Source organism: Magallana gigas, chromosome 2 (genome assembly GCF_963853765.1).
Source record: "Magallana gigas chromosome 2, xbMagGiga1.1, whole genome shotgun sequence".
In the NCBI taxonomy this organism is placed as follows: domain Eukaryota; kingdom Metazoa; phylum Mollusca; class Bivalvia; order Ostreida; family Ostreidae; genus Magallana; species Magallana gigas.
This window is the reverse complement of record NC_088854.1, coordinates 6,130,665-6,158,619: the sequence shown is the minus strand read 5'-3', so window position 1 is coordinate 6,158,619 and position 27,955 is coordinate 6,130,665. Positions and strand designations below refer to the sequence as shown.

At 32.2% G+C, this 27,955-nt stretch overlaps 1 protein-coding gene across 2 annotated transcripts; it reads right to left on the bottom strand.

Annotated features, from left to right (window-relative positions):
• LOC105342774 (collagen alpha-6(VI) chain) lies at positions 1–24,681 on the bottom strand. Of its 2 annotated transcripts, XM_034447201.2 has the most exons (21): positions 24,453–24,676; positions 21,680–21,916; positions 20,956–21,102; positions 13,178–13,621; positions 12,904–13,077; positions 12,387–12,815; positions 12,063–12,227; positions 11,410–11,811; positions 11,169–11,330; positions 10,273–10,710; positions 9,846–10,013; positions 9,312–9,731; positions 8,981–9,163; positions 8,592–8,663; positions 8,315–8,479; positions 8,157–8,229; positions 7,905–8,074; positions 5,309–5,494; positions 3,515–3,642; positions 3,065–3,407; positions 1–1,406 (listed from the first exon to the last, which is right to left on the bottom strand). In XM_034447201.2, the coding sequence occupies exons 1-21, from the start codon at positions 24,520–24,522 to the stop codon at positions 1,291–1,293; spliced, it is 4,692 nt and encodes a 1,563-aa protein (XP_034303092.2). In that variant the 5' UTR covers positions 24,523–24,676; the 3' UTR covers positions 1–1,290. The 2 variants fall into 2 exon arrangements, with proteins under 2 accessions (XP_034303092.2, XP_034303093.2); XM_034447202.2 differs by lacking the exon at positions 1–1,406 and having other exon boundaries at positions 3,237–3,407; positions 3,515–3,575; positions 24,453–24,681.
• Positions 24,682–27,955: the final 3,274 nt, after the last annotated feature.

The window sequence follows — 27,955 nt, the reverse complement described above, 5'->3', positions numbered from 1 at the left end:
TTTCAATAAGGAAAATTTTATTAGAATAGAGCAATTTCAGTATGATATAAAATTATACATATATAAAACGCATGTACTTTTTTGTTGCATCTATTATACACATAATGTACACTTTGAGATACAAAAAATAAATTTATGGTGATTGATACATTTGGATCTTGAAATAATGACGAAAATAAAAATCGTATTTATTTGTTCTGTATACAACATTGTGCCTGATAATTAAGCCAGTACGAAGGTGCCATTTTTCACCCGTTTAAGATGTTTAAAAATCCATATATATCAAATAATAGACCATTGTCTTTAAGGTATATAACCACTTTAATTTTGATTGTGTTCCACCTGACATGCGATATATTTGCCTTTAAAAATTAATATCCACAAGGAAAATAATGATAGTTTTCCTACAGGAAATATTGAAAATTTCTAAAAATCCTACAGAAATCCTATGTAATTTTTTTCCTGTAGAAATTTTTTTTAAAGGTAAATATCCTACCTGACTTGTAACATACATTAATAACAAAGGTGGTTAAAAACTCTATAAGCAATGGTCTATCATATTACAAATTTCAAATTTTCTATACATGCAGCTTAGACGGTTGCGAAAATGTCACCTTGACACTGGCATAATTATTCGGCACAGTGTCAGTAACATTCATCTATAATTTACCAGCACAGTTTTAATACTTTCAAATATAAGGACGAATTGAAAACAAATTCTATAAAAAATAGTCATACCATGAAGCTACAGTCAGCATACAAATTTAAGCACATAAATGATTGCTCTAAAATAACTAATTACGCAGGCAAAAGCAAAACACATTTACAAAGTTTTTGTTTCATGAAATAATACGGGAGAGTAGGAAAAAAAGTAGCCGACGAATATAGATCATGTATTTTTTCATGATGTTTACTATAATGATGGCAACGGTTCATAAGAAATCAAAAAAATCACACGAACGGAAACAAAAGTTATATTTACATTATTACATAATATACATAAATGATCAATACAAAATTGTATATTCAAAATTTCTTCAGAGTTCACATTTTAAACAGATCATATTGCTTGTTATTTTTCACCAATATAAATCTATTTTATATATCATCCCGCTTAAGCAAAATTGCAATCATGTAGAATTAACCAATTTCTTCAAGAAATACATAATACAGGAAAATACTACATTACTTTATATAAAATTCAATTTTGTTTACCAACTTTTATTTACAAAACATAAAAAATCTCTTGTCATACAGCTGTATTCCAAAGTTCAAAGTTATAACAATATCTTATTTTTTCTTCAATTCTTCTGGTACAAACATAGTTTGTACAAGCACAACACATGCCATAAATGCCATAAGGAAAATAGGGGCTAATGATATTCCTATTGAGACCATGAACCATCCTGAAAAAAGAAACCAACACAAAGGTTAAAGGGTCATGATTTAAAATATATTTCGAGCTTTATTTACCGTCATTAAATCACAAAGTGTTGTCTCAAAAGAACTTCCATGTATTGGTTATTCTTTCAGTAAATTTGGTTGGTTGAAATGCGGGTTATCATAATTTTATATAAAATCATCATTCATGATTTAAAAACAAAACAACAATTGTTACTAACACGCTGAGAGAATTGCATAAGCAATACACGTCCCATACTGGTAACTCTTTTTATTGATAATGCCAAAATATCGAGACCCCTTATATTAAATATCCCCCATCACAAACGTAGAGATTTTAAGAAACATTTGACTTATTTTCTATTTTTTTTCACTTTCTAGTTTAATTATTATATTTGACGTATTATACCTTAATAAGAAATAAAAAGAACAGAGGAAAGTCCAACTTTACGTTGATGTCGAAATTAAAGTTGGAAAATTACTCTTTACTTTATCTTGTGTAATTTTGCTAAGTCCATTGAGTATTCGCTGGTAGAGTTTTGTGAAAACAATGCATTGATATGCACAATATCATTACTTAATACCGCCTTCTGTCCCCTGATTCAATCCAAACAATAAGCCGATTTATCTAACGTTTTCCTGTATTTTCTTCTTTTTTTTTTAAAAAGAATTTGATATTTGACTTGTCAGGATTATCCAAACTGGAGATTTGCCGTCTCCAACTGGAGACGGTATTTTTGGCTCAATTACAGATATTTAGGGGTTGAATCAACTCACAACTAATTAACAAGTGAAAAGCTGTCAATGTGACAGCAAACCGGGTTTTGTTTTATGTAAACTGTATCCATAATCCATGTCAACCCCGAATTGATATACACTATCTACCGTATCCAGTGAAATGGAGTACATTATATGCAATATTTTGCCAAAAGATGACTAAGTTCAAAAGAATTTTTTTTCATAAATTATCAGAAATTAAAATCCTAGCAATATGCACACCTCTGATATATGTACATTTGATCATTTGATCTGCAAAAGAACAACTTCCTATCTTGAAAACTGTAAAAAGAGTTATCTGTACAATGAGGGTACCCTATATGCAATATTTTGCCAAAAATGATAATGTTCAAAAGCTGGTATTTTTTTAAATATAAATTATCAGAAATAAAAATCGTAATGATATGCACACCTCTGATATATTTACAAATAATGTGCTAAAGAACAACTTCCTATCTTGAAAACTGTAGGAGAAGTTATAGGTACACTGAGGGTACCTTTTTGGCAGCTGCCTGCCCGCTGGAAAACCCAGTTAATAAAACGATGATATTAATCCCATCAACACCCCATCAACAGATTATTGAACATAGTCTATTGAACTTTTAAGATTTTTTTTCGATTTCTTGCATTTTTGAATCTCGCGAAAAAATTAGGTCAAAACACTTTTGTTTGTCAATATCATTAACAAAATGTGCAGCAAAAGTATGTTTTAAGGTGTATTATTGAGTTTTCTTCGATCAAAGTCGATAAAAAAAAGGAAAACGTCAGGTAATTCGGGCTTACCGACAAATTAAACTGGCTATCTATTATTTATAACCTAAACCCGATAACAAGCTCTAAACTTTTCAATTATCATTCACCAGATTAGATTTAAAGACAAACTCACCCGGCGGCTCATACGTTGTTGTTTTGTTTGGTTTCTTGATGTTAACAATAAGTACTCCTGTAGATTTGTCTTCGTCGTCGTCACAACATAACTTTACGATGTAAGAATTATATTGTCTGTAAGAAAACGCAGGTGCGTCGCTGGCCATGATGGAATAGTTGACACGGAAACCTGTGTCATTGCCGAAAACCACGAAATTGTTAGTCTTGGGTAACGTACTCTCTAATGAACAACAAACGCTATCCCCTCTTGGATCTTCCACAATTGTTGTATACAATACTATATCTCCCTCGGTTTCCTCGGTTATGGAGATTATATTTGGCATACCAAGGACTTCAGGGGGCTAGCATTAAAAGAATTAAAGCAAAAAATTCAGAAGAAATTGAAAGTGTAATGCTTTTAGCACATAGACACGATATGAAAACTGAAATGAAAATCTCAAAAGCTTACCATATTCTGTGTTTGAATAGAAATTGTCGCTGTTGCAGTGGTATTGCAAGAATCTTTAGCCCTGATAAGGAAAGCATAATCACTTTTCACTTTGGCTTTCACAAACCTTTTAGCCACTGTAATTTGGCCTAAAGAAATAGAAATTGATGATTTACAAATATTCTTGATGTTATCCTACAACATAGATCAGAATACAAAACAAGAGTCCTAAACAGATACAAACTATCTGGACAATGTACTAATAGTACATGTAGATCCTGTATAAATAAAATCCATTTTCCCCCTGAATATTCTTATGTTTAAAATCATTAGTCCCCTTTCTAACAGGATGATTTTATAGTCATATCACATGTTGAGTATTGCAGTTCTCAAAAAGATCCTTAACAATTGTTTATGTATGGGATGTAAACCTACATCAAACTCTGAACCTTCTTGTGAGGCCGAAGAATTGTCCTGGGGTGAAAGTATTAACAATTATAAAGAATCATTTGGCTGATTAGTTTCTGAGAAGAAGATTTTTAAAGATTTACTCTACATATTCCTATGTAAAACTTTGACCCTTCTATTGTGGCCCCACCCTACTCCCGAGGGTGTCATTATTTTCCCAACTGTGAATCTACACTACCTGAAAATGCTTCCACACAAGTTTCAGCTTTCTTGGCTGATTAGTTTCTGAGAAGAAGATTTTTAAAGATTTACTCTTAGTTTTCCTATGTAAAACGTCGATAATACCCCCCCCCCATTTTCTTACCCCCGGGGGTCATGATTTTCATAAATTTGAATCTACACTACCTGAGGATGCTTCCACACAAGTTTCAGTTTTCCTGGCTGATTATTTTCTGAGAAGATTTTTAAAGATTTACTCTATATATTTCTATGTAAAACTTCCTTCCCCCCTATTGTGGCCCCAGCCTACCCCTGGGGGTCATGATTTTCACAACTTTGATTCTACACTACATGAGGATGCTTTCACACAAATTTCAGCTTTCCTGGATGATACGTTTCCGAGAAAAAGATTTTTAAAGATTAACTCTATATATTCCTATATTAAAATTCGATTCCCCATTGTGGGCCCAGCCTACCCTCGGGGGTCATGATTTTCACAACTTTGATTCTACACTACCTGAGGATGCTTCCACACAAGTTGCAACTTTCCTGGCTTATTAGTATTTGAGAAGATTTTTAAAGATTAACCCTATATATTCCTATGTAAAACTTCGATTCCCAATTGTTGCTCCACCCTACCGATTTTCACATCTTTGAATCTAAAGTACCTGAGGATGTTTCCACACAAGTTGCAGCTTTCCTGGCTAATTAGTGTTTGAGAAGAAGATTCTTAAAGATTTACTGTATATATTCCTATGTAAAACTTCGCCCCCCCCCCCCCATTGTGGCCCCAGCCTACCTCCGGGGGTCATGATTTTAACAACTTTGAATCTACACTACATGAGGATGCTTCCACACAAATTGCAGCTTTCCTGGCTTAATTGTTCTTGAGAAGAAGATGTTTGAAAATTTCTCAAAATTTTTCATTAATTTCTAATTATCTCCCCTTGAAAAAGGGCATGACCCTTAATTTTCACAACTTTGAAACCCTTTGCCTAAGGATGATTTGTGCCAAGTTTAGTTGAAATTGGCCCAGTAGTTCTTGAGAAGATGTTGAAAATGTGAAAAGTTTACGGACAGACGGACGGACGGACAGACGGACGACAGGCGAAATGTGATCAGAAAAGCTCACTTGAGCTTTCAGCTCAGATGAGCTAAAAATTCAAAATTCTAAACAAAAGAAAATACCTGATGTTTCTCCAACATTAAAATATTCCATAGAATTTGGATACGACGAGAGTTGCAAGACGGTATAATTTACGACTTCAGCGTAGTCTGCGCCGTCTGGCTCAAGTAACGTAACAAAAGATCCAACAGGTAAGTGGTCAGGTATCTTAGCGCTGAGTGTCGTTGTGGGGAAAGATATAGCTTCATCTACAAATTAATTAGCCTATTTACATGAACATTAATTTGAATACACATACCGTATTACAGGTATTTTCTGCGGTTTAGACCCTAAAAGGTATAAAACTATATTCTGCGATTCCAATTTTTGCGATAACATTACACCGAAAAAATATAATTTAAGGGGGCATGGTCACGATTTTGGTCATATTCTATTTTTCTGTTTTCATTATTTACAATGCTTTAAAATGCATTTCTAATGATCAAGTGAATTTTGAGAGCCAGTCGGTGGGTTACAAGCACGATACAGGGATCAACATTCTTTATCATGTAAACAAGGCATGTGCCCTGTTTTTGTTACATAGGTTCAATATACAAGTAAATTTTTTTTTCAAACTGATTTTTCTATCTTTTTATTCATCCTAAGCATTAATTAACAGTTCCTAACGTTGAACAAATTCATTTTAGGTCTAAAACTGGAGTTTTTAGTTCAATGTTCAAAATGTAAACAAAAGGTTAACATAGCAAAGAATTTTAAGCTCTGCAACTTGCTTATAAATCAATAAATGACACTCAGATTTTAGTTGCCTGTTAAAAATGCCTTACTGAAGCATTGTAAACATGAAAATCGGAAGAGAAATTTTTTTTGACCAAAAATCGCTTTAAACATAGTAAGTAATAGAAATTGTATCAAAAGTTGAATCCTTACTATCCGCGATACCGTGTATAATAAGGGCGATTATTCCCATTAATTAACCAGCCACCTTTGACTCTACCGCAGTAAATGTCGCGTAGTCAATGTTTATCTAACAATATCCAGTTAAATACGCATTTGTCTCATGTTTTATTCCTCAAAATGGTGCACGAATATTTTACAAATTTTATCCATTCTTCTGATCTGTAATCAAATAACACATATCGGACCGATACACATTGCATAGATACACACATATATATAATAAGCTCAAACATTGCAATAACTCTCAAACTGACATATACCTGCCCATAGCGAATGATATAGATATGATATAGATATGAGATATATATATATATATATATATATATATATATATATATATATATATATATATATATATATATATGATAGTGTGCTAAGAAAATAAAAAAATCCCTTTCATATACTAACATTACTTCAATCGGGAAGTGAAAGTGTCAAAAAAAAACTTAGAATAATATTTTGCAGGGTTCTAAGTGTATGTTATACATAATCCGTAATTTAGGGTTGTCACGAGGGTTGCAATTTCTCTGCCTTTCTCCTTCGTCAAAGGGCTATCTTGCAGTCAAATTCAAAACGTTAATATTCTATTACTTGTATTTTTTATTGAGACAAGTTTTTAAATTACCGATAGATTAAGAGATAAAAAAAATAAGCCTCTTATTACATGTTGGAAAATTTGTACTTAATAATGAAATGTGAAAAATATGTTTTTCAAAAATAGCGCCAATAAAATTAAGAATCAAATAGAGCAAAGGGAGGTAGCCAATGCAATAGGTGTGGATTTTACAGCACGCTATAAATTAAATAACATAAATGTTTTGAATTATGGAAGACTCCTCTATGCAGAACATGAGGGTGCTTAAGAAATTAGAAAGGAGAGTGAAAATAAAGCGGTTCAAAGGATGGGCACGTTTATGAAAGTTTTGACACTTGAAAATACTCGTATGGCAGTAAAAGATTCATGTGCAGTATATCCAGAAAATGGCGTTTCTGTCAATCAATTTATTATGTAAAATTATAATGCTTTATTTAAGACACCCTTATTTACTTTTGTACATTATAATTTGAAAATGAAATTAAAAAGGATTTTTTTCCCTTCAAAAACTCTTTTAAATATTATTCCTTTGATAAAGAAATTTGAAATTAAGAAGAAATTTTGATTGTAGATATAAGATATGAATGCCATTATTTGTTTTGTTTCAGATTCTATAAAATCCAATTTTTTCTCCTTTTTTATGATGATCAAGATCCTAGTTCAAATTGTGAATTTGAAACAACAGGTGTTCATCTAGCTAGATCTAGTTACCATATAGGTAATTTTATTGTATTGTGTAAGAAATGAGCTAACTATCCCCTTTAAAAAATTGCCAATTACTGTAACCCATACTTTTGAACTTCAAAAATCATTTTCACAATTAAATATTTTTTTACTCAATTTATATTATGAATAAGGCTTGTTCCATTAAAAGTTTTATTAGTGAAAGGTTAAAATACGAATTCTTATCAAAGAACATCAATAACTGACTGTTACAAAACTAGCTTAATGGGTTTACTGAATACAATTCAATACACATACAAATGTTCCCACCTAGGCTAAACCTTTGAAGACAACTGTTCGTCTTATTGTAAAATTCTTGAAAAAATAATGATTTGCAGTTCGGGTATCGATATTATACAAATACTTATTAATAATAGACTCACTGTCTTCTAGGCATGCTTTAATAGCATATGCAGTTCCATTTATCGACGTGCCCGAGTTTGTCCAATCGAACTCCTCTCCAATTTGAACATTGTTTGGTGACGCCTTGTATCCCTCCGCACATGGCCCTAAACACGGTCCACTTGTAACTAAGTTATCTCCCTTGCTTCGCCTGGTAAAAGAACAAATTTGAGGTAAAGTTACGAAAAGGCAGCAAACAAGTCATTCACAATTTTTAAGACTTCAGTTCTTACCATCCTATGAGGTCACCTTGAAGAACGGCGATCCTCTCGTACTCAACCACAGTGTATGTTGTGGTATTTTTACCTATGTAAATGTAACCATTCAACATTATTTAACAATATCTATAAGACTTTATCATTCATTAAATTCATTAAAATAAACAACGTACCTGAAACATAGATAGTGTTGTAAGCCACCAGTTTATAATTACTACCACTTGGCCTCCAGACCATGAAGTCAATGTATCCAGATTTCCAATGGGAGAATTCCCATGAAGTGATGCGTGAACAACTTGTTATGGTATACACAAAATCAGTCATCAAGTACATCGTATCTGAAAAAGCAAAAGCATCTAACGTAAGAGGAAATATATAGGTTAAAATGGAATGTATTTTTGAAAAGAAATATAATCTATGAAGAGTAGGATGTTATATAGTTCGTCATACTTAGTCCGCCATCTTTTTCTTCTGTTAGGTCCTCCGGATAAAGATAAATGAGACTGTTCAAGCAGGGGGCAGCTTCACAAACATTAAAAAGGTAATAAATAAAATGGATAGTTCCTCACTATATATAAGGTATTTTTAATAGGTAAAAAATTAAAATAATTACAAATATTTGTAGCTTTATCACATTTTCCCCCTTTAATTCAAATACTTCTGTGTATAAAAACATTAAAAATCTGTTCCTATTATATTTCCTATTCCTATTATTATTGCATTTTGGCATGCATTTAGATATTTGTAGATTTTAGACTTTATAATATCTATTTGGGTTATAAGAACTTCAACTTTTTAAAAAAAATTTCAGTAGTTTTCGTTAACGCCATCGAACTTACAAACATCAGCGAACATGAGAGAACCGTCAGTTGTCGTCACTGGTTGTGGCACAGGACATTTCGTAATGGCTGCTATGACGTCAGACTCGATGGCGGATAAATTCGCATAAGAAGATGCATAAAAATATCGACTATTATCCCCCGCTGTTCTTCTATACTCTTTTTCATAACCACTGCTTATATCTATAATTCAAGAACGATCTGTTTTAAAAATTAAATTCTCCTTGAAGCTTGTTAAAACAAAGATAGTAAATAAAGTGCCTATATGTACATTAATTTTAAATGTTCAATCCAAAGCAGCATAATACTTAATAACATAAAATTATGGTACCAATAGCAAACACAGTGCTGGGCCATCCTTTCATAATATATTCCGCCTGGATAGAGGCGCCACTTCTTACTCCGTCTATGGCGAACACATAATAATTAGCAGCGCTCGCACGGTCTCCATTAACTGCTGTAAAGAAGTTATTTTTGGTGTGAACCAATGCGGTGTCGATCATGTTCCTTTTGCCTGTACCTTCCGGTAATTTCAGAATCTGGTAGCTGATATCTGTAGGTGTCATGTACGCGTCCAGGGCGATTGTTGTGTATGCATCTGTGTCGTACGTAACGACTCCAATACGTATAGTGCTACTGGATACATCCAACTGTAGTGCTATGTTGGAGAAGAAACTTTTCAGGAACACGTAGTTCTCATGGGAGGACGTTTCTGTCCTTTCCATGATAAAAACGATATCAAGTTGGCAACCTGAAATTACAATTTTTTAGGCCTGACGTGATACAATTTTTGTAACAAATATTTCTGTTGACCCAATGTGAAATTCGTTCACAGAAGATAAACTCCTGGACTTTCGTAGCTTACTTGGAGAGACTAAACTAGCCGGGGTGACCGAGTCTGGACACTGAGTGATATTGGGAACGACCACATCGTTGATACATTGAAGCACAGAAAAGTTGACGGCCTTCAGGTATTTGTCGTCATCCACAGTATCAAGAAATTCAGAGTCATCACTCGAGGAAATGTTTACACCTAAATCAAAGTAGTTTTCAAAAACGTGCGTTAATGCTTAATTCTCTTGAGAGATCATCAGAACCTAAGTATTTCCTGAATAATACTTAGTTTAGACGTGTCTTGAACCTTATTAAAGAAAACTGTTCGGTTATTATATGTATGCATTTAAAGCAAGTTCTAATCAATAACCAAACGGAAAATGTTGTCAATATTATTCTAAAAGTAAAATCAATTCAATAGATTTGACTTGTTCAATTTAAAGCAAAAGCATGCTTACCAACGATGAAGAGATTACTGGAGGCTATGGATCTGATCGCTGATCCAAATGCAGCAGCTTTATTTCCAGCAGAAGGTCCATGAGTCAGAAGAATGTAGTAGTTGGCGGCGTTTGAACGGTCCCCATTCCCTGTGGTAAAGAATTCCATCTGGATATATTTCAGGGCTCTATCCACGTAACGGCTGCTCCTGTTGTAGGCATTACTTCCCTGGTTAATGTTAGTGATTCCCATAATGACTCCATTGGCTGTAGAGTACTGGTTCAGCGGGAAAGCAGTGGTGGCCCCATCAGCGTAAGACACCACCCCTACCTTAATTGCCGAGTCTCCGATGACCATACGGGACACCAAACTCACGAAAAAGCTTTTCATGTCGTTAAATTCCGTAGCACTTAGTTCATCTGTATCCTCCATGATGAAAACAATGTCTAATGGGCAATCTGTAATTTTTTTTAATTTACGGAGTAATTGTAATAAAATATCATTAATACATTTAATGATTTATCTTGTTTAAAGATTTTGAAAAATAAAGCAAAAAATCCTGTTTTATGTTACCTATTTATTTAAATGTTTACTTGTTATGGACATATGTTATAAAAAATAATAGACAACGATTGGCGGATTTAAATTTACCAACATATGTTGTTGACTTTCAGTTTAAGATTTTGTTGATTTTCGTTGATTTGTTACTGAAATGTCAAGAGGGTTTTCTGAATAAATCATTTATAATGAAAAATATACACAATGAAAAAAGAAACTTTTGTCATTTTGACTTCTGTAAACTGCTGTTTATCGTCTACAAAAATAGCCCAAATTTGTTCGTAGCGTAATATTATTCAGTCAGAAGAGATTTACAAAATACACAAATATAAAATTTGAATGAAAAAGTGAAACGTACCAGGAATGGTTATGTTTACGCTTTCACATGATGTGATTTTTTGAAGGATATCGTTTTTAATGTTAATCAGGTTTTCGTAAGAATCCACATTAGTGTACTTGGTGTAGTCTCCACAGGTATCCACGGCCTTCTGATATTCGGTCTGGTATTGATTTCCGATATCTGCAGATAATGAAAATATAAAAAAAACTTTAAAATCCTGTTGATTTAATACAACTTTTACATATCACAAAATACTTACGAATAGAAAAGATGTAATTGCTCCCACTACTCCTTATGTCCTTTGCTACAGCTTCTGGATAACTTTCGAATGGTCCAACAATAATCACGTAGTAATTACTGGCATCGGCACGATCACCTCTAGCGGCCGTAAACACATTGTCCCGGGCTTCTATCAACCCTTTGTCTACCAAATGGTCGGTATGATTTGTCTCCGAGATCGATTCAATGGCACTTCGAACAGATTCAGAGGAAGTATAAGAGTCAAGTCTAAATACAGTTGACGCCCCAGAATCAAATAAAACCATACCGACTTTAATGCCAGTACTTGAAATAGTTATATTCTCCAGCAACTCCGCCAGAAATCTTTTGGTGTATCGTAAGTTGTATCTCTCTACTATAAATACGATATCAAGCTCACACTCTGAAACATAAATAAAAATACAGTATTGCATTATAGTTTGAAAATGTTACCTTTTCATTTATATAAATGATGGTAACTGTCATGAATATTTATTGTTAATGATAGACAAAACATAGAATTATTATATCGTCTATTCAAATATCATCTATTCACAATATCTTGTATTTTACGCACTTGCTACTGTATAAAACACCACTTTTTTGATTTTTTTTAGATGAATTTAACTAGTATAGGGCAACAAAAAGACCCACCAGCCGTCAATGGCTCAAATGTCATATCAGAACAAACGGCGATTTTCTGAAAAATATTGTTGAACTTAGGATACAATTCATCCGTAGAACTAACTTCAAAATGTCTGCTATCGTCACCCGCAATTGCTTTTAGGTCCGTGATTAAAGAGGCTGATGGAGAAATTCCTATAATTGACAAATTGTGACTTTTTGAAATCAGAATATATATTCTAAATAAATTCAATAAATAAATTTAAATTAATAAATTCAAATATATTTCTGAAGACATTCCCTTAATCAAAACACAAATGAATGCACAAAACAGAAAAATAAATTGATATTTACCAATCGTAAAAAGCTGATTTTTTAGGTTCATTCTGATTTGATCGGCCACTGTGACACCTGTCTGTGAAGAATAAGTTTTTGCAATCACAACAAAGTGTCTGAAAGCTGTGAATCTATTTCCTTTGGATAATGTGAAGAAGTCGTAAAATCCTACTCGCAGAGCTTCAGCCAGGTTTACGGTAGATGCAGCGTTTGATATTGGTATTGATGTAATGGAGCTATCCAGTGTCGAAGCGGAGTAGTAGTCATTGAGTTCGATGTTTAGGTCCACAATATCGTCATATGTAATGACTCCAGCTAAAATATTACTTGTTGAAATTTGTAGACTTCCCGCCAAATCGCCAATAGCTGTCATTAATGCTGAATGAATCGATGAAGTATCGGCCGAAGCTTCAACGATGAACACTATGTCAATTTTACATGTCGAAACTAGAAAAAATAATCAAAGTGTTAGTATTAATTTGTGCTTGAATCATAATGTCACTTTTTTCACAGAATTACATAATTATTCTAATACCAGAGCACACAAGAGGATATCCAGACAGAATTCCACCAAATCCACATGTACGTTGTGTGTTTCCTGCGACCTGTTTGTATCCCGTATTGCAAGCATAGTAACTTCTCCCGTTGCATGATGTGTCATCTGTGGTAATGCTGACATCGGAATTAGTAACATGTTTGCAAGCAACATCTGGACCAAACGAAAAAAATGAAACACTTGTGATACGCATTTATTTTCATCAAAATATATCTTGATGAGAAAACCATATGATTTTGTGAATTTATATTACCATTTGGAAATCTCCATTCCCCTGAGGAACCCCATCCTGTCTCTATCCAAATAAAATTGACGTCGTATGGAGTTGAATGATAGCAACTCATGCGAATATTACTTCCAGGAGTACTCCCTGTGCCAAAACGGATTTCATTTCCAATCCAAGAAATCCAAAACTCGTCAAAATATGTTTGGGTTAGAACAGAGCCACTATAAGAATCACAAACAGTAGAACTGATTCCGTATCTTATTTCGGATCGGCTGTTGGCCCAACCTCCGATAATGAATTCATAATGGGTACCACTAGTTATGCTATCTTCACTCGCCAAGGCGATATGAAGATCATTGTTTGCTCTTGCTCTGAAGGCGACGGACGTCCGTCCTGTGGCGACGAAACAGTCGGTGGTCAGACTATAGTACACCAGGTTATTTGGGGTGTTTCTACTGATATCCGACGATGCTGAGGAAAATGAGAAGTCAAGTGATATAATGTTCAGATAACTTTCAATTTTGATTTAAAAATGACATTTTTTTTTTTACATAATGTAAGGGTACTTACGATAAAGGTAGGACTTAAAAAATGGAAATGATAACAGACCAAATTACCAAGAGGGAATAAAGGAACTATTTGTGTAGTTCAAATTTATAATTATAGTTCATTTAAAGAATTCTTTTAAAATCATGTCCATTTGCGATACTTTAAAAGAGATAAAAACTTCAGATTGATGGATAACATTGCGAAAAACGTGTACTTCATTGAAATTTATACGAGTCGTATTAACGATTTCTATCCAATCGATTTAAACCATAAAATATGTATTGGTTTACTTGATGACATTGTCAATAATAACAAGGCGTTGACACAGTCTATAACCTGTAATATAATTTTATTTCCTTGTTTTCCTACAAAACAAAGACTGGAAGCTCCTGCTAGCGTTCATTTGTTTTTGCAATTAAACGATTATTTGGATAGAAAGAGGGTATGAATATTTTCCTTGTATAAAGTATTTAATAAGCGTTTCTTCTAATAGCAATATTTTTTTCATTATCAGAAGAATGAGTTATGATGGATATTGTCTGTACATGGTTTTTTTGGCGAATTAAAAAACCTAAGGATTTTTCATGAGGAGGGAATTGACGAGTGTTAATTTTGATGAATACTAAAATTCAAATAAATTACGTCAACACTAAAAGCTTTTAGTTTGTTTTCGGCCAATTTAAAGATACAGAGAAAATACACGTATTATACAATTGCAAACATTTTTTAACTAGGTGACCATATTGGCCCTTTTCAGGGAGTGCTGAATGTAAGAATTAAAGTAGATGGCCCCATGGACTTCATAACCATGCAGGCAGTTTAGATTATCCCTACTGTGGAAGAAGAGATGAAATTCTAAAATTAAATACATTTTCGCCATATGACCATATTGGTCTCGTACAAAGGTCTGGACCTCTGAACCAAAGACTATGCATTTCAGAAGTTAGGCGGAGTACATGCATAGTTATGCATTTCAGAAGTTAGGCGAAAGGCTTCATGGATATCTTAATCATGCATTCAGTTTATCTACCACTACTGTGAAAGTTCAGAAAAAGACTTAATACGTTATTACTATATGGCCATATAGCATATGGCGCTGCCTGAGGGCCTGAACCTTGGACCCAGGGGTCATAAATTTCAAAAGGCAGGTAAAGGATTTTATTGATAGGTAAATAAATATGAGAGTAGAAAAAAAAAGATTTTCTAAATATTAATACATTTTTCTTCATGGCTATATTTGCCCAAATTCTGTAATGCAAGGGTCTTGAGTTTTACAAACAAATCTGAAAGAGAGTTTTATAAAAATTATTATCATGCTTTCAGTTTTTCTCTTTATATTGGAGTATACGTAGAGGGGAGGATTAAAAAAAAGATTCATTACTGTTAGCATAAATGTTCACTATGTGACAACACTTGTCTCGCCCTAGGATCCTAACTCCTGACCCAGCCGGTGCTATGAATTTTAAAATTTTAGTAAGGGGCTTTATGCAGTTTTCCCGTATGTGCGTAAACAGAGCTTTTTTTTTGCATATTTGGTCCCGCCCATGATTCACTGCGGTGATAAGAATTTTTTTTAAAGAACTGGGTACGGTAAACAGTAAAATTGGCCCTGTTTTCAAAATTAATGAAATTTTATGTGAAATATTTGGAGAATTAACCGGTTTCAAAACAGTTTGATTTTTTAAAATATCTTGTACGGTTTCCATATAATAGTTATCTAAACATAACATTGTTTATAGCTATTCAGTTAACCAATAACGTCATGACGTCATTAAATGTATTGATAACGTTTTTCAAATAATAATTACAGAAAGGATGTGCTGGTATATAATGTAAATAAAGACATATTTTATACATTATTTATTTGCCTTTTGCAGTAAGAAATTATTTATGTTTCATGCTATATAAATTTATACATCATCATCATCAAATAGTTTGCATTCTCTCACCAGAGGTCGTGTTACGCAAGTTTCGCTCGCATCCCCGTCAACGCCCAATGTAAAAGATTAATGTACAAACTGAGACGATATGCAAAATGTATTTAAAATCAATGTAGTTTATTTTTTTTTTTATCTAAAAGCATGATAATAAACAAATCAATTTAAATGTTTAATGCATGTGAACACCTTTCTTACAAAGTTACTGTAAGAGCTTTTTAGCCAAGGTAAAAATTAAAAACTGCCTGGTTACATAATTAAGAGAGCAATTTTTGACCGCTCCCGATGATGCACTGGTTTAATATAAATCAGCAGCAGTGTCAACTCCTATAATCTTCAAAACTTGCCCACAATGTCTTCGCCGTTTCTTGTCCTCTCTTTAAGATGATAAGACAGGAAAATGAAAACAGCAATACCATGTGCTTGCCATCCTTGTTTTGAGCATGTGACATACTATTTCTCCAGTGTTGACAGAAGTGTAAGCTGTTCAAATTATATCTTTCCAAAAAGCTTGCTCGACTAAACAAAATAATTCAAGGGCAACCATATCTAATGACATGGATTTTAATTTTCGCTGTTGTTCATAAATTCATAAACGGAACTTGCAGATTTAGTGGAAAATTCAGTCTTTTTCTTCGATCTATAGCTTGAGCATGTACGTGTCTATTATTTGATATATATATTTTTTCAAATTATTTTGAAATGTACATGTATCAAATAATTGCATGTAAGCTTGAGAGATAAAGCAGTTAAATTGTATTAGTTATATTAAGATGGAAAACCAAATGCCTTTTTTTCATTTCCAACCATATGATTAGGAAAATAAGGTTTTTGTTTTTCAAATATTTATAAAGCTGCTAAGAGCTTTATTCTCTTGATCCCGTCCACTAATCGGCACGCAAAAATTATCAATTCATGTGAAGTTATCGCTCGAAGTCCTGGTTTTAAAATTACCTAACACTCAAAGGATGAGATCTCCGATGCTTTGAATAAACCCATTGGGATGGGGCCAAATGATTTTTTATTTACATTTGTTTTGTAACAACTATCTATACTACTATATTAAAATAATAGACTCGAATTTTTGGGCTTAAATATCGAGAAATCGGAAGCGTACTGTGATTTGTTTTATATATTTCAACATCATTTGTACCTGAAGATTACCAATTTGTTTTTATTTTTTCTCAATCAAGCTTCGCTTATTAATAATCAACGAAAATTCCTAACAAAAATCCGGAACTCAACTTAACTTTTTACAATCCCGAGAGTTCCGAATGTCAATATGGTGTGTAAATATTGAAGGGAGTAAAAAACGTTGATGAAAAAGTGTTGAATTCGAATAATTTTTTTTAGATGAAAGTATAAGAAAGTAATGCAGCTTCATTAATTTTCTCCAAAATCGTTTCGAAGCGATTCTGCAATTTTTTGCTAAATTACGGGTATACGGGAAGCTTAGCTTTAAGTGTGGCGAAGGCCTGTCTCGAAACACAGTTAAATTATTCTAACTATTAAGCAGAGTGTAGTGAAATTAATAGCATATTTTTAGGCTTAAAGCTGGGTTATGTAACTTTCAACAATATGGTGTGTCGATGTATCTATATGATAAATATCCGATATCATATGCAATGTCAACCCGTGCACGCACGGGTCAAAGTCTAGTATATATTATACTTTAGATTGAATGTTTTAGAAGAAATTTATCGAAGAAACACTATGCACACTTGATTACTAATTGATTAAAGTACTTTTAGTAAGACACGCGAATTATATCTTTTCAAGATGAATGAAATCGATCAATTGATCAAAAATCGGGACACACGCCAGTTCGGCGATTAAATTCCTCCAGTAAATATTCCAGCAACATGAATATATATTTGACAATGTTTTAATCTGAACTTTTATTGTTTGTCAATAATGATAACCCAACACCAATTATTACATACATTCTACTGTAATAGATAGTTTAGATGGATGAAGAAATAATTAACGCAAGTATTAATAAGACACCCATGAACGATGTAAAAAAGTATTTAATGTATTTTTTATAATTAAATTTGTCATTTAAAAAACTAAACAGCTTGATCATCATTAGTTTTGAATCCCTACATTCCTACGCAAAATGTATTTTTTTTTTATAATACTGTAGAATTGAATTTTACCTTGTAATACTTTCTTCAGCCAAGTTTCAGAAACTGGTGTGGTGGTTTTGTGTGTATTTATTTATGTGTATTTATTTATCTATATGTGTCCATCCTTTATTCATTATTCCCCTATTTGTGTTTACTTGTCGTGTGGAGTTTTTTCCTCTTTGATAATCACCCGTCCGGGTCTATAGTACCCTGCCAGGATTTGTTGTTTTTTAAGTACTTTGAATATTATGAGATGATACTTTTGGTCGGGTAATCAAATTTAATAAAGCCCGAGGGGCTTTATGATAGATTTAATCACGACTCGACCGTAATTATCACCTGATGATATTCAAAGAATGATTTCTTTTTAATTATATTTATATAATTTTCAGGTTTTGTATGATTAAAATTTAAAATTTAAATATAAATAGGCAAACCCCGCTTGCGCCCCAATTATACGTCCTTTGACTTAAACTGGACTGTATAGTACAAAATCACAGTTTTCAAACTGAAAAATGTAAATATTATATTATATATACGCGACTAACCCCTAGACAGTCCCGTTACAGAGATTAATGACATCCATGTACTAGTAAATATATAGGAATATGATCACTATTACTTTTTCTTGTGAAAATAGTTTTTAAGTTTGATTTTAAAATTACTTCAACAGGATCGGCAAACGCTCAGTGTCTGATTTACTTATATATTAATTATAACTTTGTACAAATTACAATGTATATAGATCTACACAAATACCGAGTCTTGAATCTGAGTTCTGATTCGATAATAAAACTGTTTTGAAATTCTTTAAAAACGTATCTGTACAACCTCTCTTTTCTCTCTCTCTCTCTCTCTCTCTCTCTCTCTCTCTCTCTCTCTCTCTCTCTCTCTCTCTCTCTGTGTTTCTCTGTCTGTCTCTCTCTCAGCTTCTTTATGACGTCATTTGTTTACACTTGCTACGTCATTTATGTAGAGTACAAAGGCACACAGATTACTTCATATTCATTTAAGAATAGCAAATTATAAGAAATGTTTAGGTTTTTCAAATGGTATGTCTTCTTATATCCAGCATAAAATCAATATTGTATAGTTGTTTTTATTACACAACAACGTTGACCATTTTATCTGCAATTTACGGTATGTAATTGTGAGTAATTCAAATATACTGTGTTTAATGACTAATATACTAATTAAAATACTCCAATTTCTCCATGGAACCGTTTTAGTTTTCTTTAATTTAAGTCTATTATCAACAGAAGTCGATTATTACATTTAAGTATTTATGAAGGCTTGGTCATAATCAAGAAACTCATCTTACGTCTTAGCTGACCAATGAAATCATCCATTTTTTTGGTCATCTTAGTTGTTACAATCTATGTTAATTCGGTTTTTTTGCAATTGTCTGATACTTTGTCTAGATTTTACTCAATCCCGCCTTCATAATTGTAGAAAATTGACACAACGGTATATTGTGTAAAATAAGACCCCATGGAAAATTTTTAAAAAGTAATACTTACCAGGAAAATCAAACAACTATATCAAAGTAGATAATTATAATCATTAGATTTATTCAATTTTGTGATCCAAGGGAGAATCCACAAGACAACAGGCTAGTGTATCCGTAATAAAAGTTTTATGAAAACCCCGAAAACTCTAAAACTGCTGAATTAACAAACAAAGTGAACATTTGTATAACGATAACAAACACAGGCACCTGACGTTAGAAATATTTTTTTTACAATAAGATTCCATGAACTTTGACAATAAAAAGATTTGTCACGGTCGCCATTTTGATTTTTTAGACCGACTTATCTGACACGATTTTTTTCATTTGTGATTCATGCAAAATTAATAGGTAAAAATAAATCCGTTCGCCACTTACTACTTTTTTGTGTAAACTCGTGCATCACCTACACGAATTACGATACAACCGTTCCTTTCATTAAAAATCATACTCCGATATTCAGAGACATAAATAACAGAGATTGTTAACTACGCTATCAGCGTGTAAATGTTATGGGACCAACCTTACTTTGAGAACTTCAAGTGCGGCAGCAATCTTGTATAAGTCATTAAACTTGAACCTGATAGTGAATATGAACATATACATGCATGAACCTGTAAATAATTTTAGCATGTTTTATTATGAAATATTTACAAAAACTATTTATTTAGTTTTTAAATAACTTTTTAAAAACTTATTGACTTTTCACAAAGTAATGGTAATGCATTACTTTACTCATGTAATGGTAATGTAATGCATTACTTCAAGAGAATTAAGTAATGGTAATGGTAATTTAATGCATTATTTTACAATGTAATTCACCCCAAGCCTGATTCCAACTAAGCCGGAAAAAATGAACATTAACATTTAACTTGGTTCTCCAATCGATAAGATTGTATATATGATATGATGTATAAGTCTTCCAAAATGTATAATCTATTATAGATTTTGCTAACAATGCATTGTTTAAAATTAAAATTCAGTTTAATCAACTTAAGAGCCAACGAACGAGAAGGCAAATTCAGACTTGTTTTTATTTTCTTTGTACAAAATTCATTTAGAGACGAACAGCAGTCATTCCGCAAATAGACTGGAATCCCAATCGTATAACCCGTCCCGATTTTAACTTCAGCTTGCGCATGAACCTCTTCTATTGATTATTGAGCTCGTACACCAACTGAATCGTCAACGGCACCGTACATTCAGTTACGTAACTCATTCCACATTTGAACCCGAGCAATAATATTTTGATCAATAAAACTATTTGTTTATTTTCTAAATAGAATTTTGTTTATACACAGAGGACTTAAAAATATTTTGCATGTTTCTATAATTCATATTTACTGAAATGCATGAAAACTTTCTGCACTATTTTCTTACGCGTAGACTCAATTCATGTGTTTTACGCGTGCCTTCCGGTTTGAGTCTTAAATGGCAACAATATTGTCTAGTAGTTTAAAAGGAAACGTTAGAAATTAATTGTAAACGGAGGGACAACGCAGGTTTGACGAAGCACCACTGATTTATGATCATCTATATGAAAATAGCATATCTTACTCATTGGACAGTCCCTATACTTTATTTCCATTGTGTTAAATATATCATAAATAGCAACTAACACAACGATTTAGAAGTGACACTTTTTCAAAATAAACTTTGTCAACTTCATTGAAATAAACTCACAGTAGCACCCCAATCTTTTACAAGGTATGTACTCTGTTGGGGCTGATCCGCATGAAATAGGCTTTTGACATGGTCTGTTCCGGTATTGGTTGTGAGTGGTACAGTCTACGGGACAGTTGGACCAAGAAATCCATTCTCCCCAAATTGCTGAAAAATTTGTAAATACAATTCTTACTATATCTCCTCACCTTGTTAAAGTGATGGTAATGGAAGTTTTACAATTATTCCTTATTTCATATATATTGGCAGTATTAAGTTTCATTTAGATACCAATAATAACATTTTTTCAATAGAACATATATTGATAAGAAACTACAACATTCGTTCATTGCACGATGTGGTTTTGGTATTGTACAACGGTACTGTTCTCTGAAGGTGTAGATGCAAGTTGCAAGGTAATCAGGAAATGTTTCAGTGCAGTTCATTTAACAACTTTCTACAACACTCAAACTTTGGATAACTCTTTGTATTCGTGTATTTAGACACTAAAGTTCCCTTAGTTTTGGAAAAAAATATTACAAAAACTAATACAGAGAATACGGGAAAAGGAAGAATTTAGTTGCAGTTTTGGAAGTGGAGTTAGATTTACAAAATCAGATTTTATGATTGCAAATGTTTTCAAAAGTCAAATTTTATATTCCGGAGAAGACTGGGATTCTATATTTTGTTCTTATCAATATCAGTAGACTCATTGTCCAAATTTGGTATCTATATCAACTCTGACCTGAGCAAGTAGATGTCCAGTAAAGAGTTTTCCAAATTCCAACACAAGGATTGATTCCAGTCCAGGAGTTGTCTGCGACTATGGTACATTGGGTATTGTAGTTACAATTGGAATTCATTCTGGTTGTGACGGTTGCTGTACCATTGTGGCAGTACCATCGTCCGTAAGTAATAGTCATGAACTGCCCAGATAGACAGGATCTGGTGGAAGAGCTTGGTTGTGAGAGGTAATAGCTTCCTGAAATAAATGTGAAAAAAGACAGCTTGTCATGAGTAATTTACATAATTATCGCTAAGGTCAATCGCAACATGTTGGCGAAATTGTATTAGATCACTTTAATCTGAAGCCGTGGTTATTTAAACTTTCTGAATGCAAGATTTAAAGTGTTTTAATAGAAAGATTTACTAACATGATTGAAAAGGTGAATATAAATGTATTTTTATAATAATACATGTATTGTATCAATGAATGTATGAGTTCTTTTTTTCGCATATTCGATTCAATTTTTAAAATGAGTATTTTTGGATATTAAATGTGTATTTCTCTTAAGCAGTAGCTTTTGAAAATATCGGCATATCACATTTACGTGACTGTCATTTCCAAAAATAATTTTTTATCATAAAAGTTGAAACGTTTACCTAATTGTCTTTGACATGTTTTACAAGTTAATCAAACTTTGGTATATATTAAAGTCTTGGCTTTAAGATGGAATCTTTGAACTAGAACAACCTTTTTTTCAGTTTTCCTAAAATAAATACAAAATACAAATATATATGTAGAATAATAAAGAACTTATAGTGGTCTTTAAAATGTAAATGCCCATTTGAAAATATATTTGATTGACCTATAAAATAATATATTAAGTTGCAATAACATGGCTCAAAATTCTCCCAAAAACATAATGTGGTCGTTTTTAAAGCAAGATAGATATAGCAATATAGAAATAAGAAAATTAAATAATCACTGTGAAATCATAATTTCATGATGAAATCTACCAGTCATTTGTAATTAACTGTTGGCAGAAAATATAGTCAACAATGGCGTTAGGCAGTCGTATGACATTTCAAATCTCCCAATGCTATTTACCATTTATAATGTATTGAAAAAATTTTGTAATCTATCTTTCAACTTCAAGGTTATTAATTGTATGTCGAACATTTAAACCAAAATATAGACATCACATACTAAATTGATTGACAAGATTATCATGATATCGATTGTTTTTTATTTATGCAACTATATGCACTAGTACTTCGGAACATGGCCTTATCGCATAAACTGTCGTCTCTTCAATTTAGGAGTGCATAAAACCTATGATAACTGGAAAAAATGCCCACTGACTGGTCGAAATGACGTATCTCCTTTTGTTTGTCGATATTATTTGTTTTAATCAATTAAATAAGGATATTTAATGGAAAAAAATATATTATGTAAGTTAGGTATCAACAAGACCATCTCCGAAGACTTTATTTCATGTCAAATATATTAAACTAAATATGAAATTTCAAATTCATAAATGATTACTAAATACTAAAATAAACCTTTATATGTATGTAGATACATATTTTTTTAATTCCTCCTAATTCGAATACTAATAGAACACTTGATATTTACTTTTGAAAGCATATTCCTTTAGTAAAAACAAATAAATTCGTTCTTTGTTTGAAGCGCTTACTCTTAATGATTTTAACAACGTTTAAATATTTCTGTTGTAACTTGCTCATAACAATGCAAAATAAAATCACATAACAAATAATAAAAGTATTAAATAACAATTTTGATATTTCTTTTTTTATATTGTATTGCAAACTAATGCGGATGATACACCATCTCATAATTTATAAAGATGGTAAAAAACTGATAAAAACACACGATTAAAAAACCCCCACAGTGATAATGAATAATTTGCATCGTAGATTTTCAAAGATGAATTAAATTTTTGCAGATCCATGAATTCATGAACTGACAACGCTTCATATATATTTCTAGCGTCGTAGTTAACAACTAAATTAATCTACAAAATAAAATTAATTCCATCAAATTTTGTTTACGATATGCATGGATTTTCTATATATACATTCGGATCATTTCAGATCATCTTTTATCATGAACCGTGATGGTTGTAGGTAGATTTTTTCTAATAAGAAAAATATTGAGTTCAGTAAACATTTGTCTTTGAAATGTAATATTGATTTTTTCCAGTGAAATATCGATTAAAATCAGAGAACATTTTTGCAAACGGGAAACAATGCCTATTTATGAATCTCTTGTTAAGATTTAGAAACTTGAAAGACCAAGACAATACAATTACAAGCAACGAGACTTTCCAAAACTAAATACATTAACATGTTGTGCACAATTTGACTAATGACGAAACTTGCTCAAGAAATTAATAATACGCGAATTCGATGTGATCGACTCTCAGCATTCAATGATTAAATAAAAAAGTATTAACAATTTTAACAGCAAATTAATGATATACTTATTATTCTCTTTTCAAAAGGTACTATTGTATTATGTTGTAAGTATTGTAAGACATCCCATGTAGTTGGAGATAACGAAGTTTGGCTGTATTAGATATTGATTTCAAAATAGGATAACACTATTAAACAAAAGATAAATCCCACATTTCTTCTTCGTCAAAATTTTTTTTAAAAAAATGAAAAGTAACGATACATGTTTAAATCATTGATAATGTAATCAGTGTTTTTACATGAAGTTAAAGCAAAAAGAAATTGATAAGTATAAATAATTTGGTAAAAATTATACTCACCAACGAGTTGAACGAATATCCCACATAGTAAAACTTTGTAGAAGCAGGAGAAAACGTCGGACTTCTCCATGACTAACACGTTTTTTGTACAACCGTCGTTAAAATTATGCGACAATCGAAGAATAATCAATCCATTCAGATTTACTAAGATAGGAACGTTTCTTGTGGAAGTTGATCACCAAGTTAAAGCATTTAAAACCCAACTACAAGGTTAAAAAATTACACTGAATGTTGCATCATGGGCAATATCTTTGCATGTTCATTATCAAAATCACCGGTGCATGCATATGACCGTTAGAATTTTCTGTTAAATCGTAGACAACGGTTCTCTCTTTTTATCTTAACACAGGCTTAAACCAAAATCCAATGAAAGTTTTTATGATTATGTACGTCTTTTTGTGCTCACGATAATTTGCATATTTCGTATAAAATAAGGAATTTATTGGATTTAGGGAAACAAATTCAATGTTAATTAACAAAATCAACTAAACTAAACAGCTCTTATAACACAATTGTAAACTATTTGTTGTCAAGGTATCTGAAAGATTTCAATTTTATTATATCATTGGCTATGACAAAATCTAAAATTAGCAGTTGTGTGCAGAGAAAACAAACTTAGTTTGCTTAAAATATATATAACAGCGTATATTAAACTAAAAACATAGGTAATCACAGATTACAAAGCTCACCGAGACGAGACATCACCCTTATGAGACATCACCTTTATGACACCATCTTTATCATATTTTATGATCTTGGATATTCATGGATTCTGTTTTGACACAATATCATATATCATCTGTTAAAAAATTGTATGATAATCATATGTTCATATGTTATTCAATACAATAATATCAAATTAAATATTGCATCCTATCATGTTCATAATATAAATAATATAATACAATAAAAAACTGTAATAAACAATGATGAGAAATGATATTGTAACGTATGTTATGACATTGTATTGTGTTATACGTTATTGTATTTGATCACATAATACGATATCATAATATAAAATATAATATAGTATTTAATTACAATATCATATTACATAATACATCATACCATTGAAACATATAATATTATATTGTATAATATAGTATGATATTGTATGATACTCTATCACTTTTGATACATAATACGATATTGTATCATATGACACAATATAATTTGATACAACATTAAATCATATCAAATGATAAAATATTATGTGAGTAATTAAAATATAATATAATAGTATATTATATTATATATGCTGTATCATATGATGCAATAATATATATTTCAATATCATATAATACAATTTCATGGCATATGATAATACATCCTATTTATAAACCAATATCATATTATACAATATTGTATGATATGATATTATATAATATTACAATATCGTACAATATAATTTCATGTGATATAATTCTTTATTACATAAAACAATATCATATTATACAATATCGTATGATACAATATTAAAGAATATACAATATTGTATCATAGGATACAATATTGTATTTTGCAATATCTTATGGAATAGTATCATGTGATAAAATAACAAAAATAATACAATATAATATTATACAATATTGTATCATAATATACAATACTATACATAACAATATCATGATACAATTTCATATGATAAAATATCAAAAAAATTGATACAATATCACATCGTATCATATAACTTTTTATAAAATAACATATAATATAATATTGTATCATATTAAACAATATTGATACATAACATACAATACTATATCATATGAATCATGTTATATCATTTATCAACAAACAAATCTATCTATATAGCAGGTTTGAGTGAGGTAGGAGATTTCTTTAGCATCTTTAATAATTGAGATCAGGCTCTGCATCTGAAGCAACCTCTGCGTTTCATTTATTATAAGGTTAAATCAAATATGCAAGCTATCATCTATAAAACATGTGACCTATTCCAAAAAACAAAACCTCATCCAGCATCCGAAACCTATGGCTCAGATTCAGCATTCAAGCCTGTCAGGTGCATCAGTATTATAAGACGCATCATCCATGCAAGTTTGGGGAAGTTCGGACCAGTAATAACTAAGATATCATCATTAGAGGGCACTAGCAATTAACACTTAAACTTCATCCAGCATCCGCAACCTATGGCTCAGATTCATCATCCATGCCTGTCAGGTGCATCTTTATCGTAAGACACACCATCCATTCAAGTTTCGTGATGTTAGGACCTGTAATAACTAAGATATATTTTTTAGCATCCTTGATAATGAAGATCAAGCTCTGCATCTGAAGCTACCTCTGCAATTCACTCATATTACAGTTTAATCAATTATGCAAGTTTGAAATAGTACTATTATCTATTAAAAATGTGACCTGTTCCAAAAAACTTAACCTTATCCAGCATCCGAAACCTATGGCTCAGACTCAGCATTCAAGCCTGTCAGGTGCATCAGTATCATAAGATGCACCATCCATGGAAGTCTGGTAAAGTAAAGACAAGTAATAACTAAGATATAATCATCAGAGGGCACCTGTTTCAAAAACTTTAAGCAGCTCTTAAAACCTTAACCTCCTCCAGCATCCAAAACCTATGGCTCAGATTCAGTATTCAAGCCTGTCAGGTGCATCAGTATCATAAGACAAACCATTCACGCAAGTTAGCACTAGGAGTAGCTAAGATATAATCATTAAAGGGCACCTGCTCAAAAAACTTTAAACAGCTCTAAAAACCTTGACCTCCTCCAGCATCCAAAACCTTTGGCTCAGATTCAGCATTCAAGCTTGTCAGGTGCATCAGTATCATAAGACGCACAATCCATACAAGTTTGGTGAAATTAGGACTAGTAGTAACTAAGATATAATCATCAGAGGGCACCTGCAACAAAAACTTTAACCAGCTCCAAAAACCTTAACCTCCTCCAACATCCGAAACCTATAGCTCAGATTCAGCACTTAAGCCTGCCTAGTGCATCAGTATTATAAGACACACCATCAATGCAAGTTTGGTGAAGTACGGACCAGCAGTAACTTAGATTTTGCTATCAAAGGACACCTGCAACAAAAACTTTAACCTGCTCCAAAAACCTTAACCTCCTCCAGCATCCGAAACCTATAGCTCAGATTCAGCACTCAAGCATGTCTGGTGCATCAGTATTATAAGACACACCATCCATGCAAGTTTGGTGAAGTATGGACCAGCAATAACTTAGATATTGCTATCAAAGGGCACCTGCAACACAAACTTTAACCTGCTCCAACAACCTTAACCTCCTCCAGCATCTGAAATTTAGGACTGAGATCCGGCATCCAAGTCTTTCAAGTCCATTAGTAGGTCCAGATGCATCATCCATGCAAGTTTGGTGAAGAAAGGACAAGTAATAGCTTAGATACAGGACCTGCAACAAAAACATTAACGAGGTCCTGACGCTGACGCCGACGCCGACGCCGGGGGTATAGCATAAGCTCCCCTTGACTTCGTCTCGGTGAGCTAAAAACCC